Raw genomic sequence first — 22,918 nt, 5'->3', positions numbered from 1 at the left:
GAAAGACCAAAGCCTGCCCCTGTTGCTAGGCTAGCAGTTCAAAAGCACGTCAAAATGCAAGTAGGTAAATAGGTACCACTCCAGTGGGAAGGTAAACCGTGTTTCTGTATGCTGCACTGGTTTCACCAGAAGCAGCATAGTCATGATGGTCACATGACCCAGAAAAACTGTCTGCGGACAAACGCCGGCTCCCTCAGCTGTAAAGCGAGATGAGCGCCACAAACCCAGAGTCGTTCGCGACTGGACTTAACTGTCAGGGGTCCTTTACCTTTTTTTAATGTAGCGTCCTGTAGAGAGGTAAGAGTCATCTGTGCTGCAGCACCCACTGTTGCCTTTGACTCTACTCACCAATGATATGCAGGTCTTTGGAAGGTTGCCAATGAGGCATGTGGTGCTGGGGCTGAAAAAATGGTTACAAGGCCCTTTGATAGATGTGGCAGTGGATGTGCCTCTGTAACAGACTGGATGTGAGCCGATAAATGAAAGCTTAGTCCAGACAAGATTGAGTCACTGATATTGGGTGGTTCCCTAGACCAGATGAATGGAATGTGACCTCTTCTGAATTGGGTTAGATTCCCTCTGATAGAGCAGCTTGGGTGCACTTCTAGAATGACCCATTGTTGCTGTTTGAGGCTCACGCTGTCTTGGTGACATAGTTTTGTCTATCAGCTACAGCTGGTGCACCATCTGGACAGGGATAGCCTAACTTCTGTTGTCTACACTCAGGTGACCTACATGGGGCTGCCTTTGAAGAAATTGCAGCTGGTGCTGGATTTAGTGGCCAGATTGTTCACTAGGCAGAATGGTCTGACCATATAGCATCAGTTCTGACAGTATTGTTCTGGCTACCAATGTTTCTGGGCTCAATTCCAAGTGCTGATTTTGACCTATAAAGACTTGTACAGCTCAGGACACCATATCACATGAACTGACATGGGCCCCCGATTGTCATTTGAGGCCCATGGAAAGACACGATAATGGGTCTTTTCAGTGGTGGCTCCCTGCTTCTGGAATGTTCTCCCCAGGAAGGTTTCCCTGGTACCATCTTTATTTACATTTAGGCACCAGGCCAAAGCTTTCCTTGTTACCTGGGCTTGTGGCTCTTACATTGAAGGGTTTCAAAAATTTGTGGTCTCTTTTAACGGGGTGGGATTTGTAATACCCGTATTTTATGTGTCTGGATGTGCTTCTTAGATATTTATTGGTTTTGTTTGTATCACTGATGTGACACTAATATTAGCATCACTAACACTAACATCAGTATAGTATATTTTTCGGAAGTCACTTTTGTGAGGAAAGCAAAATATAAATATGATAAATACTAATTGATAGTACTGATGTGTTTACAGGGGGCCATGTCCAAAGTGAGTTTGAAGGGCTTAAAATAATTGTTTTGTTTTGTTTGAAACATTTCTACTGTACCTTACAATATTTATAACATCCAATTACAGGTAGGTAGCCGTGTTGGTCTGCCATAGTCAAAACATCTGAAGAAGTGTGCATGCACACAAAAGCTCATACCAAGAACTAACTTAGTTGGTCTTTAAGGTGCTACTGGAAGGAATTTTTTTTGTTAAAACATCCAAGGTAGCTTACAAATGGAACCTAAAGCAACTATAGCTTTGTAGAAGACATGAGCCAAAGATTTCAGATCCAGTCACAGCTCCTCAGTCTAAAAGGAGCAGGTTAGAGGTTTGTCTTATGCAAGTCTATGCATATCTACTCAGCAGCGGTCGCTGGAACCCATTGGGGCTGGTGGGGCAGAAGACAGGGAGACCAGCCAGTAGGTGGAGACAAAGCCCATGACAGGTAGAGCCAATTCATTCTAGGCTAGCCCTAAGCCTCCCCACTGTTGGGCTTCTTTTCCCCCTTTCTTTTCCTGCTCTTCCTCTCAAAGGAGCCCAGGGTAGTAAACAGCAAGTGATAGAACAATAAAAGCATCTTTAAATTAAAAATAAATAAATAAATGCAGATGCAGACTGAGAAAAGATCTCAACTAAAAAGGCTTGTTGTTGCTGAGTTCTACAAGGAGGTACCCTGAGATTGAAGAGGAGGAAGCTGTCAGGCTGTGCCTCACCCTCTGAACTGGTTGGGAACTGAAGGATTTTACAGGAGAGGAACCCAAGCTGAAATCAATGGAAAACATAGGGAACCAAGTTATGGATTGGTTGCAATATTATTAGTTATATGACATTTTTAAAATTAGATAGAAAGAATGGATTTCTGGACCAAAGCAGAAAGAATGGATTTCTGGACCAAAGCTCACAATTTGAAAAAGAGCTCTTACAAAATTTGTCTAAAATGTATAAATTTTTATTAGAATGGGAAACAAAAGACGAGCTAGTTTAAGTTTCAGTGACACGGGCTATAGTTGTATGTGAAGACCCCCAAAATCACCCCCAAATGAATACACAATAGACACAGATTTTAGTTTAAGGTTTTTGACATTAAATTTTGGCCACAACTTTATTGATTACAGCATGTGAGTGGTTGCTTAGGCACTGGTTCCAGACTACCTGAACCTGAACAGGAACAGACTACCTGAACCTGAACAGGAACAGGACTGACCCTGGGCACCACCATATGTCAGTAAGGGAAAGGGGAGCAAGAACTCCTTCAATCTCACAGCTCACCCCAGATGCTCCCAGGGGCTCTGGCATGGCGCTAGCCCCTTGACTGGGTTCGGACTAAAGCAAGGCAAGCCCCTGGATTCCTTTTACGGAATTCCCTAGCAGCAGCAATGGAGGGGCAGGCACAGCCAACCACATCCCCTCCCCAAAACATTGAACCAAATGCCTAACCGCCAACCTTACAAAGTTGTGACAATTTGCTACACGGTAGGCAAAAACCAAGTGGCACCAGCCAATCAGCCAAATGGCAAAATTCCTACTGGGCCCCTGCTCCAAAACAGACGACCCCTAGACAGGCATAAGAGCAACCCTAAATATAGGGAGAGGAGGGTGGGTGATCTGCTGCACATCACAAGAAACTGAAACTCTCCAGCGACGTGCAGCAACTTAAGTAGCTCCTCAGCAGCCAATAGCCAACCCAACTGACCAAATTTCTGCCCCAGCAACAGAGGGGCAACCAATGGGGTGTTGCGGCCATCCAAACGGTCCCGCCCTACAACAGGGAGGCAGTTTCTGGTGATCTCACCGCAACACGTGCCCTCCATGATGGAGGACCCGACATATAGGACACAATATAGATCTTAACCTCTGGGAGAAACTTCAGAAAAGTGACCTGAAATCCACTGCATGTTATTCAGTGAAAATTTGAAAATGATTCATAGATGGTACCTAACTCTGAGTAGGTTGGCTAAACAGAATAAGATATGTGTCTGAAGTGTAAAGAAGCTGAGGGAACCTTTTTTCACATGTGGGTGGACATGCAAAACGACAAAAGTATATTGGGAAATGATATATAATGAATCGGGGGGGGGGTTTAAAACTACTTTCCCCCCAAAAAACCAGAGTTCTTTTTGTTAGACAGAAATTCCTAGGTGTCAGAAAAAGGTTATGTATGCAACAACTGCGGCCTGTGGTTTTTTAGCCCCAAAATGGAAAGTGAGCAAGGTCCAAACTAAAGAGGATTGGCAACTTAATTTGACAGAATATGCAGAACTTGCAGATTTAACACATAAAATAAGAGAGCAAAAAGAACATATGTTTAAAGAAGATTGGAAAACATTTATTGAATATATTGAAAATAACTGTATGCAGCTGAAAATGCTGGCAGCGCTAAGATAAATTCAACAGGGTAAATATTTTTTGACGGGTGGAAAAGTGGAAAAATGATTTGAATGGTTATAGTAAAGTATGCAGGAATGTATGATATGTAAAATAAACCATGGAAGGAGAAGGGAAGTCACTGTATATCTTAAAGTTTGTAAAATGTTTATTTTGAAATGTAAAATTGAAAACTTAACAGAAATTATTATTTTAAAAAATAGTTCTTATCACTGGATACAACAGAATCTATTTTTGTCTCTGACTTACATTTGCCATGTGATCATCATGGGAAAAGGTACCATATTGATTTCACTTCTAAAGCTAATGATGATCAGCAAGGTAGGTAATTGCAATAGTTTTGTGTGTTCAGTGCTAATCTTTATAAAATGTCAAGGAATACATTCTGCGCTGCAAACTGGTTTGCTGGCTAGCTAGCTAGCTAGCTAAGGAGAGTGCTGAATAATAAGGAAATACAGTGGTGCCTCGCAAGACAAAATTAATTTGTTCCGCGAGTTTTTTCGTTTAGCGATTTTTTCGTCTTGCTGAGCGCAGATTCCCCGGGTATTAACGGTTTTACGAAAAAGGAAGCAAACTCGCAAGACGTTTTCGTCTTGCAAAGCAAGCCCATAGGGAAATTCGTCTTGCGAAGCACCTTGAAAAACGGAAAACCCTTTCGTCTAGCGAGTTTTTCGTCTTGCGAGGCATTCGTCTTGCGGGCCACCACTGTACTATTCCAAAGTTCTATGAAGCAACATTTACCGTAATAAAATTCAATTGGTCTGGGAGCCCAAACAGTTTTGGCTAAAACTTTGTGAAACCAGCCTATAGTAGAAGTCAACTGAAAGCAGAGAACAGTGAGTTCTCTGGAACAGCAGGAAGTTGATCTGAGAAAGGTCAGTGCTTAGTTGAAACTTTATATACTTGGAGCAAGATGCCTTTCGAATCCCAACTATGCAAATGCGAAAGCAAGCTATTAAATTGAGGGTGAGGAGCCTTAGAGTAGGGATGAATTATACACTGTCTTTGTTCAGTTTCCTCAGTAAAGTGACACTAGACTTCCTTTTTTTCCTCTGGACTTCATTTGTATTACAGGCAACCCCCAATTTGCTTTCCTAGTCGCCACATGCATTGACAGAGCATGCATAAGCCCAGCCCACCCTGTTCTGCCCCCACCCCCATTCTTCCCTCTTCCGGGTCCAAACTACCCATGCATTAATTGTCACACACCAATTGAAGATGCGCAAAATGGTCACTGCCCGACTTTAAGTGACTTTGCTAACATAGCTATCAGAAACGTGGTGACTGGGAATCAATCATTTATTGTACAGTCACAGACTCGTTAAAACAAAGCATACACAGATAATAAAAACCTAAGCATTGAAACATATACTTCTTTAAAATACAATGCAATACTAAGGATGAAACACTCACAAATTCACAATACAAAAGATAAAACATGAAATACGGGTTGCTAAATACATTCTCATTCTAATTGCAATCATCTTACGAGACCTTTGAGCAAAGAAAAGAGAAACTTGGCCACTAAGTCTGTTGTTACTTTGTTTTCTCTCATCAGGCAATAAATATTCCAGGTACCATTCCACTGTCCTAGTAGGGTCTTTCTTCATAAGGGATGTGGGGCCAGAAGCAAAGTGGTCTATTAGGTTCCTCTGCAGGAATATTACTTACAAATAAGACACGACTCAAACTTTTGACTACTTCTCCTCCCACAGGGACATAAAACAATTATCATATGGCATACCTTGATAACCCCCTTGCAGAAGGTAGACAGTTAAATCTGGCCCTAGAAAAGGTATGGTGATTTTTGAGAATAGTAAAATTATACAGATATGTAGCATATCCAGTAAATTTTAAAATTAAACCAGTATATGTTTGCAAGCATGTTCTGTGGGCATTGGATATAAAATATTGGCAATCAATATCTTTGATTCGTTGTTCCAGAATAGATTTTACAGCGGCTGGGACTGGAGTTCTGAAGTCTGGATCTTGGTGGTTATGATATCAGTAGGCATGTTAGATCTACTGCCTCTAATATTTGCGTCTCCCCCTTCAATTTTCATCTCCATGAGCTCCCATTCTGGATTGATCAGGACCCAGATTTCTCTCCTAAATTTCATTCTGCCACCATGGCTTTCTTTTGGCTTGTCTGCTCATCTTTCTCATATTGTTTACAGGCAACATGTCAATAATCTTTGCAAATTTCAGTCTTTGAAGACCTACCATTTTAACTTTACCCCCCCCCCCCCCCCTACTCTTAATTCCTTGTAGCTTTCAAGACAGCAGATGAGTTGTGAAAGAGGTCAACTAAGGGTAAGTGTAACAATATGCAAAATCCTTTTGGGCAATTGGTGAATTGTTCCTTGTTATTGGAAAGGACCTCTGTTGAAGAAATGGTTCTGTATTGTGTGTGTATGTGTTTTTAACTCAAGGGTGTATTTAATACATGCAAGGTCCCATGCTTGGCACTGGTCAGAGGTAATCAAGTACGGTATTATAAAGCATAGACTTTGTTTTCAGTTTGATTAAGAGGGAGTATATTATTTCGAGGGTGGGTATTGTGGGTAGGCAGATTTTGTAATACAACCTAAGAAAGGAGAACAAGAACTGATTTCTCATGTTGTGAGAAGGGTGAGCTTTGTACAGAATTGAAAATCTTCTAGTGAGAGTCAGGTTGTACTTCTGTTTGGATGACAGCAGGGTCACAAAAGTCTTATTTTATCATCTGCTAAAGCAAACATAAACTCTTCCCAATGTTTTTTTTTTTGCAAAGGAACCCACTGAGTATCCACTTTACCACTAAATTATAGTTTCTCATCATCTCCTCTGCTGAGGGAGGTCTTGTTGATATCTATTTATTATTTATACATGCTGCAGTGAATATCCAGAATTTGGTTAATGTGACTTCCAGCCTTTACCTGGGGAGACAGGAGACAAGAAAATATTTATTTATTTATCCATTCATTCATTCTATTATTTACTTATCACACACATTTACCACCAGGCTTTTCACTTTTAATTATCTGTGGCCTTCTTCAGCGTTTGGAATAATTTATTCCTACCTTTTAAACATGATAATTTTAGATTTTTTTTCTGTTTTGTTCTATGCTGGTTTTAATGCATGTGTTGTTTATTTATTGTTATAAATCACTTTGAGTTATTTTGTAATAATAATAAAAAGTGACTAATAAAATAACAGTATAATAATGTGGGCTGCTCTCATGGGGAAGGAAGAACCCTCCTGAACCAGAAGCTGTTCCCCCCAACTCCCCTCCCATTTCTGAACTTCTCTTAATGTATGCTGTTATTTTTCTTACTTGCTCTCTTAGAAATATATTGTAGTCTCTCTCTCTCTCTCTCTCTCTCTCTCTCTCTCTCTCTCTGTGTGTGTGTGTGTGTGTGTGTGTGTGTGTGTTGTTGGGGTCATCTTACCATTGACTCTACCTCCTTGGTCAGCATCATTCTCCCATTCCAAGAGCAAGGCATATAAATGTAATGGCTGTATCCAATGCTATCTGTACTCACACCCATGAAAATTACTAGATATGCCTAACTTGGGTTCATAAATTCCAGAGGTCTATTCTGAGTATAATATTTCACTCATGTTTGCTAGCAACAATTCTTGGTGAAGGCTTCCTTTCGCAAATGTAATTCGACCTATATTGTGCTCTGCCAGGCTGGACCGAGAGTCGGGTAATAAAAGGCAAAGATTTTCAGATGAAGACCAGCTAAAAAAGAGCCTTGTTGAGATTCCTCCTTTGAATAAGCCCTTCCCTTTCATCTATACCCTGAGCTCCCTTCGTCCTATTATACTCATCCCAACTGCAAGTGATGTTATTCCAAATCACCCTCTCCCCACTTCCATTTTATATCTTCTGCATCTAGTCCCAAGATGTGCTTTAAAAAAACATTTCTCGCTGGCATGTTTTATTTCCCCCCATCCTCTGAATCTCAGCTTGCTTCCTTGTTTTATGGAGGGGTCTTGTGGCACTGAATTCAATGCCCTATGCTGCAGCATCTAGAAAATGCTGGAGGAAACACACAACATGTGTGTGTGTGTGTGTGTGTGTGTGTGTGTGTGGTGGCAGTGGTTGTTGTTGTGTGTTCTTCCTATTACATTTCACATTGTGGCTGAGGATGGGGGGGGGGAGCCCAGACTTTGAAACATGAATCATACCCGCTTATTTAAGGCTGTGAAGCAGCTTAGGATCACAGCCTTAGGTAGAAATAAGCTGTAATTCATAAAGCTATAAAAAGCACAATGACAGCCCCAGAAGCCTGTCTTCAGTTTGTGTTTCGACTCCCTGAAAGGCTGAGACTTTTTAACCAAAAGCCTTGGCTTTGTCACAGCTGTAATGTTCTTGTTTAAACTGATGAAATAACTTCGCTTGGGTCTATGGATTTGGATTGTTGGTCTATCTAGACAAGTTCCATCTGCCTCAACTTGCACCAGCTCCCAAGATTTCAGGCTGAGGTATGGCCTCAGCCCTATGTACTCATGAGATCCTGTAACTATGATGTGGAGGGCAAGTGAATTCAGCCTGAGGGCACCATTTCCTTTTGGGCAACCTTCTGAGGCCTGTATGCTGGAGGGTGTGGTGGCAGAAGCAAAAGAGGGCAGAGCAAAAACTGTAACGTTGACTTTTGGGCAGGAAAAATAATTCCTACATATATTTACATACCCTTCTATAGTCTGCACAAGAATGCTCTCTCGCCCTGTGATATCCAGGAAGTGGTATTCATAAGCCTTGCCTGCAGCCGTGGAGGCAGAGCTTTAGCCATCATGGCTTGTAGCCATCAATGGACTTCTCCATAAATTTGACTAGTCCTTTTTTAAAGCCATCCAAGTTGGTGGCCATCACTGCCCCTTGTGAGAGTGAGATTAACTATGTGCTGCATGAATAAGTACTTTCTTTTGTGTGTCTTCCAACATTCATGGTTTGATCCAGCGGGGTTCTTAGGAGAGCTGAGATTAGCTGAGGCATTTTGTGGAGTGTGTAGTCATTCACTGCCCTTGTGAGTTGGAAGTGTGTGAAACCATCCCTATCCACACTCCACACCTTTAGGTGTACATGTTTAACTGTAATGTGTGATGGCCACCGAGAATTCCCATTCTTGAATATTTTCATTTGTTCCATGATTCCAGCCCCCCCCCCCAAAAAAAAACAAATTAGCATCTCAGCCCAGTAATTTCTTAATTGGCTGGTGTTAGGGTCAGTTTATCATTTGTTTTCATCTATGGATGCTGAGCATTCATCAAACTACCACAGAGGATTGACCACAGTTGATGCAAATCCTCTTCTTCCTCAGCATCTGTTTATGACTTTCCTTTCTTTTTATAGAAACAGTAGTAGCAATGGTAATAATAGCAATAGTCATAGTAGTAACAACAACAACAACAACATATCCATATGGCTACTGCAGCAGTAGTAGGAAGCAGTAATGATAATAATAAATTGCACATTTCTATAAGTCTTTTTCTTTTTTGTAGTAGTAGCACTACAAACGATAATACTAATTAATAATAGTAAACATGTGGCTTTTGTGGTAGTAGGAATTAATAAATACTACTACTGATGATGACGATGATGATGTATCTATATGTGTTTTTTTTTCTTTCTCTTTGTTGTTTTAACTCCCTCTTTTCCAAGTATCTGCTAGCATAGCAATTGCATCTGCAGAACCCCAAGAAACATTGGAGGTTTCCCACAGCTCTTTATTTTTCTACATCCTTGAGTTTCCATCACTGGCTCCTTCCAGTAAATAATAAATGGCACATTAACAGCACAGGGTACTGTGATCAAAATTGGGCCATCAGAGTTGATGTAAAGTGCAGATCACGGTGTTTGTATTTCTGTGCTTCGATATTGTAAGGGCACATACAAAACACTGCACAACATGAAGAGGAATGGAGGAAAATCTTGACATCTCCAGATAAGTATTCATCTGCTGCTCTCCAGCTGCAGACCAAAAGCTGTAAGATTGTCACAAGTGTAAGATTAAGATGTGGCAAAACAGGGGTGCGAAATTAGTTACATTCTCTGTACCCCACCCAAATGGCAGGCTTTTTCCAGTTCCACTTTTGGAAAACAGAAGGAACATTGATGTCCCAGAGATGGATGACAGTAATAATAATATGTGATATAATAATACAGTGGTACCTCGGTTAAGTACTTAATTCATTCTGGAGGTCCGTTCTTAACCTGAAACTGTTCTTAACCTGAAGCACCACTTTAGCTAATGGGGCCTCCCGCTGCCAGTGTGCTGCCAGAGCACAATTTCTGTTCTCATCCTGAAGCAAAGTTCTTAACCAGAGGTAATATTTCTGGGTTAGCAGAGTCTGTAACCTGAAGCGTCTGTAACCTGAAGCGTATGTAACCCGAGGTACCACTGTAATAATAATAGTAATAGGTGCTCTGGGGAGACATCTGTGTCTGTTTACATTTTGGCAGACTGTCCTAAACCCTGTATTAAAGGCAGGAGTCAAAGTACATTTGGGGAACTGCAGAGAACCATGATGGAAGTGCAGCCATGTTCCCTGGCTTAAAACTGCATGATTAGCACATTCTCATCGGCTCTCTGAAACAGATGATTAAAGCACATAGATCTCAGTCTCTCGACCCTCTCTTTACGTCAAGATAGGTCTGCAGCTATATTTAAAGCAGGGAAGCTTTACTCAGCAGTATCTTGACTCTGTTATGCTAATTCTCTCCCCCCCACCCCCCTCACCCCACATAAAATAACTGTTTCTAAAATAATCTTTTAAAAAGTGTTTTGCTTGCCAATCCATTCTCTTAACTGCATCAGTGAATAAATGGCAGCGGAACTGGCAATGTGAGCATTAGCATAGCAAACAAAGCCAAGGATTCATTTATTTATTTATTTTCTAATGCTGGGAAGTAAGAGCAGCTGTATTAAGTCTGATCACATTTGGGTTCATTTGTTAGCTCCAGAAGCTAGTTCTGGAGGAAACGTTCCTGAGCCCCTGGAGCTCCTGAGGTCCACAACTTGAGCTGAAAGCTGGAGCACTGAGCAGCAAGGCTTCATACTGTAAGACAATCGCAAGGGCTGATGTTACACACTGCTATTCCTTTCTTTGCCTGAAGAGGGTGCCATAGCACGAACAGTAATTCCACAATAGCCCATTAGGTCCCTGCCACAGCCAGGGGGGCGGGGGGGGCGGGGCGGCACATAGATCCTTGAGTAGTTTTATAGAAAATGCAATCTTCTTTTCTTCAAGACTCATTTTGAGTGTGTGATGGCGGCTTAAAAGAGCCACCTAGTTGAGAGCCATGTGGAAAAATTATCTCCCTTTGGGCTAGTACTTCTCTCTTCCTGTGTGTGGGTTTCTTTTGTTTTTTGTTTTTTGTTTAAAAAAAATATTATAATTATTTAATTACATTTATATCCCACCCCCTTTTCCAAGGAACTCAAGGTCATGTACCTGGTTCACTCCCTTCACATTTCATCATTAAAACAACCTGTGAGGTAAGTTAGGCTGAGAAGTAGTGTGTGGCCCAAGGTCCACCAGTGGGTTCAGGGGCCGGATTTTGGTTTGATGAGGGCCTTAAGCTACTGAAGGTAATGGGGCCCTTTATTTGTCCAGCTGTCCTTTGTCAACAACAAATTGTCGCTGGTTTTTGTGTGTTGAATATATGCTATATGGTAATTTATGGACCATAATATTTTAAGGAGCAGGTGGGGCTCATTACTTACATCATAGGAGCCTATACAACACAAAACACTGTTGCTGTATGTAGGTTTTATTTTATTGGTTTTTTTATCTTATATTTGGAAATGTACATCCAGGTGTTTTTTTTCTTTAATCCCCCCCCCCCCGAGAGTGGGGCCCTAAGCTATAGCTTGTTTAGCTTATAGGTAAATCCGGCACTGAGTGGGTTTCATAAATGAGTGGGAAGAAATTAAATTTTTTGAAAGAGCTGGAAGAATTTTTTTTTTTGAATTCTTGGATGCAGAAAGTTTTTCCTCGTAAAAAGCATTTTTTTTTTTTTGGTAGTTTTAACTCTCTTGCTCTGTTGCCTCAACAATGGTGGTGATCAGTGGCCAGCAGGCTGCCAATTCAAAACACGCCCCCTGCCCCCATAAAAATACCATGACGTAGTGTCTTTTTTCCCAGTGGCATTGTTGGAACTTGAACAAATTTCAGCAAACCAATTATGAGGAAGAGTTATCTTTTGCACTATGGTGCATTTTTACAAGATACGGTGTGGGAAATGCTCCATGCCCACCAGAATACGGGGTGTGAAATGGATCTTCAAAAGAGAGGAGAGGTCCCCAGCAGGCTTTTGTCACTTGGCATTCCTTCCTTTGTTTGCTGCTAAGTCAAGATGGAAGGAAAATAAGTTTCCTGCGTCAAGTTAACTTTGCGGATACATCTTCAGCCAGGCACATGACAACAACTGGTTCGCTAAGTGTGGGCTGGAGGGAGGCGAGCCCATTAAAAGCGAAATAACAGCCTAAAGGAGTTGGCAATGAAACCTCCCCAAATCCCTGTGCATCGCCCTTAACATCTTCACTCTCATTCACTGGACTAGGAGGGCTCCCCTGACATGTGATTGAAAGACAGCTCATGCTTGGAAACTCGCCTTTCTCAGAGGGAAACGGTGGATGAAAACAAAATACTTGTTAGGTCAAGGAAACAAGAGGAACTGGAGAACAGCCCTGTCTTTCAGTGGAGACACTAATGATGTCCCACTGTAGAATGTCTACAGAATGCTCTTTGTGAAGACATGATGGAATGCATGGGCATTCCACGCATGCCGTGCTTGGCTTGGACCTCAAGACAAATCTCTTTGAAAATGTGTTGTGCTTTTCGTATTTTAAAAAGTTAGCATTTCTACCAAGATATAAAAAGCCATCATATACTGCCTGAACAATAAGAAAGCAGCTGGTTTTAGACAAATCAAAGGAGGCACTTCTTCACTTCACATGATATGTAACCCACCTATGGATTTAATTGCACCTGAGAGATGCAATCTTATCACGTATACCCAAAGTAGGACCTGCAGCAGAAAGTTGAAGCATGTGTTGGTTTTATAGGAGGGACGTGCCTGTTCAGGTTTCTGCTGACCAGCCACACCCTCTCCCATATTGTTCCTATATTTATGTTTATTATATTCATTAGTAAAAAAAGGAAATATACAGATATCACTAAATGTGAGAAAGATACTATTGTCCAGAGTAGAAAGCAAAATCATATATAAAAAAGACGCAAACACCTATCAAAGAATAAAAGTATAATTTAAATTCAAATCATGTGATATTTTGTCATGATCTACCAGGTAAGTATATCTGCAGGTGTTCTTACATTGAATCCAAAATATTAACAAGACCTTCATTTAACAGCAGTTTTGTTCATTTATAGAAGAGGAAAAATGTTCAGATCAACCAAACCTATTTATATGGTGGCAGTGGAGGTTATCCATGTTCCTCCGTATTTCTGTATGTTATAAAGTCACACCACACAGAAATACATTTATCAGTCTTATTTTGATGCCTCAAAACTCCAACTTTACAGGTCAATTTTCCCAAATTGGGCCATATTCCAAGCCAAATTGTACACCAGGACACTACAGAGGCACCAGTTACATCTCTTCCATGTCAAGCAATGCTACTGTTTTTGGCTTGCAATAATTGACTAATAAGATCTTCACTATTCCCTCCTTCACATTAAGCTTAAGCATAAGAGTAGGAAAAAAGGCCTGCTAGATCAGGCCAGTGGACCAGACCGTCAGCATCCTCTTCTGCCAGCTGCCAACTGGATGCCTCTGCAATTAGGACCTGAGCACACAGCAGCTCACCCCACTTACACTTCCCTGCAACTGGTACCCAAGGGCTTTTAAGAAGCAACTCAGTCAAAGACTGAAAATAGTTCTCCATCTCTACTTCAGAACTTGGTCGGAACTCTTTTCTGAATATTCCTTCCCAACTCTCCAAGTCGAGAAATCTTTCTTCTCCACTCCCCCCCCCCCCCAGTTTGCCCACACCTCCTTGCTTTTGTTTCATTTCCCCTCAGCTGCCCAAGCACTGTAAAAGGTAAAACGGGAAACTAATTATATAGGCTAGAATCGATTAACACAGACAAAAACAGAGCTGACATGAAGTGGCCAGGGTGTTCATGAGCCAGTGAGCAGCAGTGGGGTTCGATGGCTGCTTTAAAGCTTGGTTGACATCAATTCTCCTTAAAGTACTCTTCTGGAATATCCTTCACAGAGGTGGCTGGACTGGGCATCAAAAGAACTCTTTCCAAAACAAATGAAGCCATTTGCAGTATTTCGGCGCTGACCTCCAAGCAGTATCCCACAATGGCCTCTTATTCAAATTGGCTCAAAAGGAACAAAATAGATCTTTACAGCCAGCCCACCAGGGAAACCTGCAAATTAAGCTGCAGTTAGAACTGCAGTTTTTTATTCTCTCCCCCCCCCCCCCGCTCCCCACTATAATTCCAAACCCATATTGAGCAGCTCTGCAACAGGGGCTCTGTGCTTTGAGTAACAGGCCCAATCACCAGTGACTAAATAGATTGCTGGAATAATTGTTTGACTTGTCTCAACTAGGGATAAGGGAGAAAGTCAAGGCTGATTAATTTGGAAAGTGCAAACTAATTCAGGAAAGTTGCAAACAAAGTAGGCTTGCATTAAAATTAAAACAATAGGTACTTTGTTCTTTGCAAAACAACACAAGAACTGAAACACAGCTAACTTTGTATTTTATTTGTATTTATTTTATCAGATTTATATACCACCCTTCATCACTAGATCTCAGGGAGGCTGAAATATGTACTTTTTGGATTCTACAATACAATTTTCCAGTATTAGGAAAGTTTTAGGGGAAAGTATGTATAACATACAAAATTGCATTATATTGGATTGGCAGACATTGCTTGGAAAGCGCTGCATATTATGCAAAATTGCATTAAAATGTGTATGTTAGGAGAAAGGTGCATGCTAGTTTTTTGTGAAGCTTTTTGATGGCAGACTGATTATGAAATGTAACAAATTTAAGTTTGGAAAGAAGAAAAACTGTGACAAATTACATTTTTGTCCATCTCTCCAACTCCCACAACCATTTATTCGGCTTCCTTTATGGAACCAAATTAGACCTCTTGCTTTCCACCCCTCTTCCAAAGATCTGGTTGAATTTCATATCCCTTGCCAATGGCAACTGTCCTCTCAGTTATGAGTCAATGGTTTGGATCACACTGTACCATCTTTTCCAACCTGGGTTCCTCCCCGACTCCCCACAATTGTGTCACAAATGTAAATGTTACAGCTTGCAGAAACTCTTAGCTCAGTGAATGCTAGCAAACTTGATTGTACACTCAGCAAGCTAATAGAAAGTGAAACAAAGCAACCTGAAAAATGTGGAATTCAGTTAAGCGTGACAGTAGATGAGTAAGGTAATTGAGGTGAATGGTATTTGTACTTATTAAGAATCTACAGTTGGACCATATGGTTACTACTGGTGTTTGTCAAACTCTTCTCAGGACCTACTGTTTAGGACCTATGCTACTTACAAGGAGCTCTTGTCTTCCCCCCATGTGCCCCCCAAAAAAACCTTTCATTCGTTTCTGATAGCAAACGTCCAGTAGATGGGTCTCTGTCACATACCTGAGGGTGGGCTGTGTGTTTGGAGGCCTGGTCCCCAAAGAAGGGCAAATAAAATAGCTCCCCCCTTTTCTTTCCAGATGTCTTCCTGACTATGCTTATCCTTGAACCTTAAAACATAACAGTGGGAAATGTACTGATGTCTTAATTTCTAATTAATGTTTAGAGATCACACATTGGAATGTTTCCCCTTATTTTGTTGTTGTTCTCTCTCCCCCCCCCCCACATGAACAAAGCTAACATATCAGGAATATGAATAGCTTAGACCTCTTCTTATTAGCACATGCTAATTTTCTGTGTGCAGGGATTATCAGTATTAGTATTTTGATGCAGGAGATCATCCAATGATGAAGTTCCTGCCTTGAAGTAGGGTACCCAAGAGGGGCTGTACTAGAAGGTTCTGATTGGCATGCTTCAGCTCTGAGTCCAATTCAGTGTAGAGCAAATAATTTCCTGTCTAAAACTATGCTTCATAATCTCAAAAGGAAAGCTCTGTACTTTCCTTGAATGGGAGAACCAGAGAGTGCCATTTGACTTGTTTCAGGGGGAAAAGATGGGGAAAAATTGATTGGAGTAATCAATTTCATAATGAACAGAATTTCAAATACAGAAATAATTAGTTGACACAGCCCCGAGGCACAGTTCAGAGAACTTTTATATGCTGTCTGTGGAGCGCCTCTGCTCCAAAAACAGGGAAATTTTGATGTAAAAATGATTCATGTGCTATAACTGTGCATACTCCTTTATCGTATTAATAACATCTTTAACCGCCCTTTCGAAACTTCTGGAGCCTCTTCCGTACTCCTGAGGCTCACAGAATCAGATTCACTAAAGCACTATCAGAAATTTTATTTTCAGTTTAACCACTGGAATCTAATTCCTTCTAATGTGATATTTGAAAATGCATTATTATCTAAGTTAATATGAAGTAATCTAATATATGGCACAGCAGCCACACTGAGTTGAGGGATCATTATTAAAAGTGAACAGGTTGGTCTCACTGGGTGTTGATTTCAGATGTCCTCATTGCTGACAGTTGTGTGGTAGCTGCATTTGGAGAAGCTTTATGCCAAGTCAAAATAGGAAAGGATAAGTATTATTGTTATTTTTAATTCTTTTCTTTATAATATTCTCCCTATGAAATGCCTTGAAGTGATTTCACAATGCGATAAAACCTATATAACACAATTACTATTATAACAGTTGAAACAATTATATTAAAACAATTTTATTTGATGCAAATACCAACTGGTCTAAAAATCTCCACTGAGAGGGTTTGTTGAAAGAGGAGAGAAGACCATAGTTTTGATACCTGAGTGTTGTGTAATGGGAGACAGTTCCAAATGGGAGGTGGTACTGCATTAAGTCCTTTTCTGAAATGGACCTCCTGACAAAATGCAGTGCAATGATTAGGTTTGGATAAGATATTTACTATATATTACTACAACATAAACCTGAGCTGTAGTAGCTCGACACTCTTCTTCCCTAGTCACTTATACCACCATATATGACTTCTTAGTAAACCCTTAGGGTTTTTGTTGGTACTTCTGGAACTCTCAGACTAGAGATGAATGGGGGTGGGGATTTAATATTTGAATGCCAATATGACCAAAGCTGCTCCACACCTCCCATACTAAAGTTTCACTTGGAACTTCTTTATTTACCAGCTTCCACATTTATTGAATGTTCTATATGGTTCTCGATTAAAGGCAGAAACAAAGCACATATATTCTACATGTATTTGGAGACATAATGTATTTCAATATGTGTGTTTGGAGAGGGAATGCATTTAGAAACACATATTTGAATTCCCTTTTAAATGTGAATTTTCATGCAAAATATTATTTCTTTGCAGATTGTTGCAGAAATGGGAAGGAATAAATTTAGGGGTGAACTCAGGCAAAGGTGGTCAGAGCCCAGGAAAATATAGACTGATTTGCCCATTGAGTCTCTATTCACTTAGAGAGAAATGTTACAGAGGCACTGTGTGTTTCTCGGCTTCTGAATATATAACCACCTATTCAGTCTTGCAGAGAACTGTGTGGAATAGGTAAAAGTTAGCAAATTTAAAATGCATGTGTCTGTAGGGGTGGGGTGGGTGGCAGCTTAATTGCACAAGCTGTTTCATATATTAAGCACCATTCCTTGTAAAATGTGCTAATGCATTTAGCCTGTATAGTTCAGAGGGAAGCCAGTTGTACATGTGACGGAAAACACAGATTCAAAACTGTGATTCCCCCCTCCCTTGCTTCTGTGTGACAAGTACAATGAATGTTTGGGAACATTAAGATACATGCAGCAAACAACAGCAATTCAGAACTGTTCTGTGCGTATCTTTGACAGTAGGTGTCTCAATCATGTGAGATAATTCTGAACTGCTTTGTGAAAACTGCATATCTCTTCAGTTGGTTTGGAATGCTCCAGTCAGCTTTGTCTCTGGGGGTTTGCAGAATGAGCCCTATTAGGACAATTTTATGCGAACTTTGTTGGCTCCCCTTTTTTTCTGGGGTCAATTCAAGGTGCTGACTTTGGCCTTGAAATTAGCTTTTCCACTTTTCAGGAATCTCTTCCTCAAATCTCCTTAAGATATGCTGTTTGTGTCTGGGACCCTGCTCACGGTCGTTCTGCCAACAGAAGTGTGCTGAGGGCTAGGGAACACACACTATAGGGATTGTGGTTTAGGGTCCTCTTTGCCTGTTTTAAATTAAGCCGTGATACATTGTTCTGAGATATTATTATTGTTGTTGTTGTTTCTAAAATTGCCTTGCATTCACTTTCATCCTGGGTGAAGAGGAATCAAAATTCAGACCACGTGTATGGACTCATCTAACTAGTGCCCTCCACATAGTGCGATGCCATAGGGCAACTTCTTATGAAGAGTGATTCACACTGGGATACCAGCAAGACTCTAAACTAGCTTCAAAGTAGAGCATCCCCTGACATCACCAGGGGTGGCGAGATAAAAATCTGGTCTGCCAACCAGAAAAGCACCCCCCCCCCACACACACAAACACCCCAGTCTAAAGACTCTGCCTTCTTCTTCCTTGCCCCCCTGTCCATGCTGTGCTTATTCAAGTCTTTGATTCAAGAATCACATATTCAGATAAATTACATATATGGGAAAGAAGCCTACAGTATTTTCAAATGCCCTTATATTAAGACAGTTGCTGGCGCTGAGATGCTTCTGTAGGATTTATCTATGACATTTATTAGTCACTTTTTGTTTTGACAATGTACCTCATGTACAACGGTGTGAATAAAATTAAGCAACAGGAAGATCTGCAAATAAAGAAGAACAGAACTGTCTGTCTGCCACAGGGAAATTGTTAAACTATGTTAAAATCTAAAAGTCCATAAAATGGTAAACAATGTCATCAAAAAGTTAAGTCAGCCAAGAGTCTTTATAAAAAAAGGGGGGGGGGGAGTTTTAACCTGACACTTAAACGTAAAAGTACCTTCCAGAAGTTTGGCGAGGTTATTCCAGAGAAGAGGGGCCACCACTGAAAAGGTCTTCCCCCTGATAGCCAGCTGAGGGCACCAGAGTTCACCAAATGAAGATCTCAGTGAACTGATGGCAGGAAGTAGCAGTTCTTTAGATACCTGATCCCCAACCATTTGCCCATGTGCAGCCTCTGCACATACGCTTCTGGTTCTGCCATCTCCATCAAATAAACCATAAAAGGCATTCTGGGTTTTGTGGCTAGGCTTTGTATGCATCTTGATGAGTCTGAATGGGATGGACAGAGTGAATGGATAGGTTCACTTTATTTTATTTTTTGTCCCTTTTCTCATAATACTAGGACTGGGTCAATGAAATTAATTTGCTGTGGATTCAGAAGAGACATTAAACAGCACACAATGCACAGTAATTAACTTGAGGACCCCAATGCCGGATATAGACTTAGAAGTATTTGAAAAGGTGAATAAACAAACGCCTTGGGTTGGAAGGAGAATAGCTAAGTGGTGGAACCCATGCTTTGCTTGCTGAAGGGTTCCTTAAAACTCCAAACGAACAAGAACTTGAAACATGATTTTGTTGCACAAGGAAGTGGTATTTAGTTGGTCTCAGGGAAGCATGGTTTTTATATGAGCATCCTAGGGTGGCACACTGAAATGCTTCCAGATGCCACGGTCTTTAAAGATCTCTCAACTGCTGTTCACTTCATCATCAAGATTTTAGTTTGTGCTCCCAAACGCCCCATGTGATCATATCTCACAGCGAACCTCATTGTGGGCTGCTTTAGCAAGTGCCACTCCATTTGCCAATGGCCACGGCACACTGAATGATTCAACGATTTAGCTGATGTGTTTAAATTATTTACACAATATTTTGCCCTGTATGATTAAGCTGGAGATGTAGGTTCCCAGGGACTCCATTTAAGGCACGACTTTGTCACTGGTTGACTGAGCACCCACAAATATAACTACATTTCCCCCTTAAATTAAAGGAAGGTCTGAATTAGGAGCCAGTTCTTTCAGTATGTATTTCTTCCCTTATTTCTCATATACAGGCTGTGAGTATGATTCATTATGTCACCAAAACTGCACTGCCCATATATAGAAAGATGGGAGAATCTGTTCACTTTGGTTTCTCTTAGGTCCAGTTCTCCACATTTCTCCATCAGTGTGCAACTTATTTTAAATAAAACAATTCTCAAAAATTCATCAGCATTTCAATTCAATATTTGCTAATACATGTTTGCATTAATATTTGCCTAATAGATACAATTTAGCAACCCCCCCCCCCAATGTTATTTCCCCCTGATATGGCCATTTTTCAGACACTTTTCACCATATGGATTCTTATTCACATTACTTGGCTAGAAAACTGCATTGTAAAATTTGGAAAAGTGTGCATTTCGAAGGATAGCTGTTTTTGGGTTTTCATATCATTCCAGAAGTGTGGATTAGGTACGCTCATCTTTAAATGTGAACTGAATGGAATGCCTTCCCCAGTCTTATAAGAAGGAGGCGTTTATAAGCCTAGAGAAACTTCAAAGTTTGCAGGTGTACACAAAATATTTATAAAGAAAAACAAAGGAAGGGGGGACCCCAAAATCAGCCCAGGAGAACAGTATGCTCAGAGGCCACTGGATGCTGATTAATGTTTGGGAGGGGGCAGATACCGAGGGAGAAGAGGGAGTGGTTGATGTCATTGGTATTCTGAACAGCAGCATTCTGCACTTTAACATTTTGATGCATGTCCCAGTTTTGCTTTAGAAGTGTGTTTCCTAAGGATGAGCCTCATTCCCTGCATTTAATGTTCCCCATGTTCACTCTGCCCTGGATTCCAATTCTTTTGAATCCCCATTTAACTTGAGACCACTTCACTATGCATGAAGGCTTCTGCAATGTGTGGACCATAAATGTTATAAATTATGTGATGAGCCTCTGTGCATACAAAAGATCTCTGCCTACCCCCAGTAATGATAGCAGCATCAGGGGCAGGAGTTGTATGACTTGGGGTTGCGGGCACAACCCCTGAGACCACTCTTTCCTGCTTCCTGACAGATATTTGCAAATGCAGCAAATGTTCTGGAAATTGAACATGTGCAGAGTGCTATTGCTTTCATTTGCTTCAGTTAATTTATATGCCCCTCTTCACCCCCATGCTAGTGATCTTCACATGTGCCCCGATGAAGAAATATTGATGTGATTACACCTATGATTGCCTCAATATTCTTCTGCTGTGGCGTTTTTGCTGATGCCCACATTTGATGTGGCACATTCGTGAAACCCCAAAGGAGGAACAAGTTTGATGTGACCAAACGTACAATCACATAAAAAACTCTTCCCTGTTCCCCTTTTGCTGTGTTTTTAATTAGTGCATGTCTGCACTGGTAAAACGAGGGGAAAAGGTACAAAGGAACTCAGCTGCAGCAAAGTGAGCTCACACAGAGCTCTGTACTAAATCCAGATATATAAAGGAGAACATTGGAAAAGGCCAAATGATTCTGTTTCGCTCCAGAAAAAAAGGCCAGGCATTGTAGAACTTCAGAATCTGGGAAAAGTCCGATTAGGAGCTTTTCTCTGGTTTTTTAGTAATTTCAGTGATTTTTTTATATTTTGGCAAATAGAGACATATTTTTTGTTATCTGCTCCTCATTAATTACTCCTCCCCCAATGTGTTTTGGTGAGGATGCCTTTTCTCAATTTAGTTTTTGATGTTATTATTGTGGCTTTACTGTAAGTGTCATTCTGCAGGTTCTGCCCCCTTCCTCCAGCTCTATGAAAGTTAAATCTCTGAGTGCATATTTTCTTTAAAGCACATGCCACACACATGTCAGTTCATGGGCATTAGTTTTAACATCACCCTGTTATGCATAGCTTGCTATTTCCCAGACTGCAGTTGGTGAAGTTTATGCTCAGCTGTTAAGTGTGATAACAGGCTTTACAACAATTGTAATTTCCCCACTCTATTTTTAACCAAAAACAAATAAACAGCCCTCCCCCCCCATTTTTTTTCTGCTTGTAAATTGTTTTTAAGTAGGCCATTGCAAGGTAAGTGTGCACAGTGCATCACAGGTCAAGAAGAGCCTTCAGAAATGTGAAATAATAGTGTTTGCCCACATACTGGGGGACCACTTATGCACCCCTCAAAATGGAAAAATGTGGCACCCTGCAAAAGAGGTTGATTTGCATATGCTAATATGCATGCATAGATGCAGATTAAGAAAGAGGACTGTCCTCTCTAAAGTAGGACACACATGCACCCAAGTATACCACACTTGTGTGTGATGCTCAGAAAGGTGACAGGACCGCTTCCAGAACAGTTTGTTTTAATCTATGAAATGTTGCACAATCTACTGCCTGGTCACATCTTTCCAAATGCATGTACTGCAAAAGTTTAACCAATAATTGCCACTGGTTTTGATTATTTTATATCCTCATGTTACAATGATCACTTATGTTGTCTCTTTCATGCCCCCGCCCCAGGATGTGGAGTAGTATTTTATTAATTTATTATTTTCTAAAAACACAAACTTTGTTGGTGTTGTCCAGGATAAACGAGCCCAACATTGTATATTCCCATTGCACACTGTGTCTTTTGGTAGTGATTCCTGCAATTTCACAAATTGCAAATTGGTTTTGATGTAACAGTTAAAATATGTTTGTTTGCTTTCTGAGCTGGACAAGTTTAAATTCTACACCAAAGAATCCCAAGAAAGTGGTGCCCTTTTGAACCATATGTATGTGTATCTGTGTGTGCAAAGCTTGTTTTGATATGATGAATAATCTGCCTTCTATTGAAAACTATTGAGAAACTTGCCTTGATTTTAAAAAACAGGGGGAAAGGGGGGGATTGCATTTTATACTTGAAGAGTTTCTTCATCCTCTAACCATGAGTCTCCCAGCCATCTTCAGATATATATTTTAAGAAGGGAGAAGGGGGGAGAGAGAGAGAGAGAGAGAGAGAGAGAGAGAGAGAGAGAGAGAGAACATTTCCCTGCTCCACATATACTCGGGTATCTCTCAGCAGGGCTTAAACAGCAGTGGCAATAGCACCGTAAAGTCAGTAGATGGCTGTAGAAAAGTATGTTG

General features: G+C 40.7%; 1 protein-coding gene across 31 annotated transcripts in view; it reads left to right on the top strand.

Annotated features, from left to right (window-relative positions):
• Positions 1-22,918, top strand: part of RBFOX1 (RNA binding fox-1 homolog 1) — a 1,485,186-nt gene that overhangs the window by 990,364 nt on the left and 471,904 nt on the right. For 27 of the 31 annotated variants that reach the window (XM_079952553.1, XM_079952527.1, XM_079952530.1 and 24 more), the window contains one exon: positions 6,021-6,062. The exons of the other annotated variants lie outside the window; for them this stretch is intronic. In XM_079952553.1, coding sequence (XP_079808679.1) covers positions 6,021-6,062 — 42 coding nt within the window. The remainder of the gene's footprint in view (positions 1-6,020; positions 6,063-22,918) is intronic. 31 annotated transcript variants of the gene reach the window in all.

The sequence above is a fragment of the Podarcis cretensis genome (genome assembly GCF_951804945.1).
Source record: "Podarcis cretensis genome assembly, chromosome: 14".
Classification (NCBI taxonomy): Eukaryota; Metazoa; Chordata; class Lepidosauria; order Squamata; family Lacertidae; genus Podarcis; species Podarcis cretensis.
The sequence above is the reverse complement of the archived record's forward strand: the minus strand, read 5'-3'. Positions and strand labels throughout refer to the sequence as shown.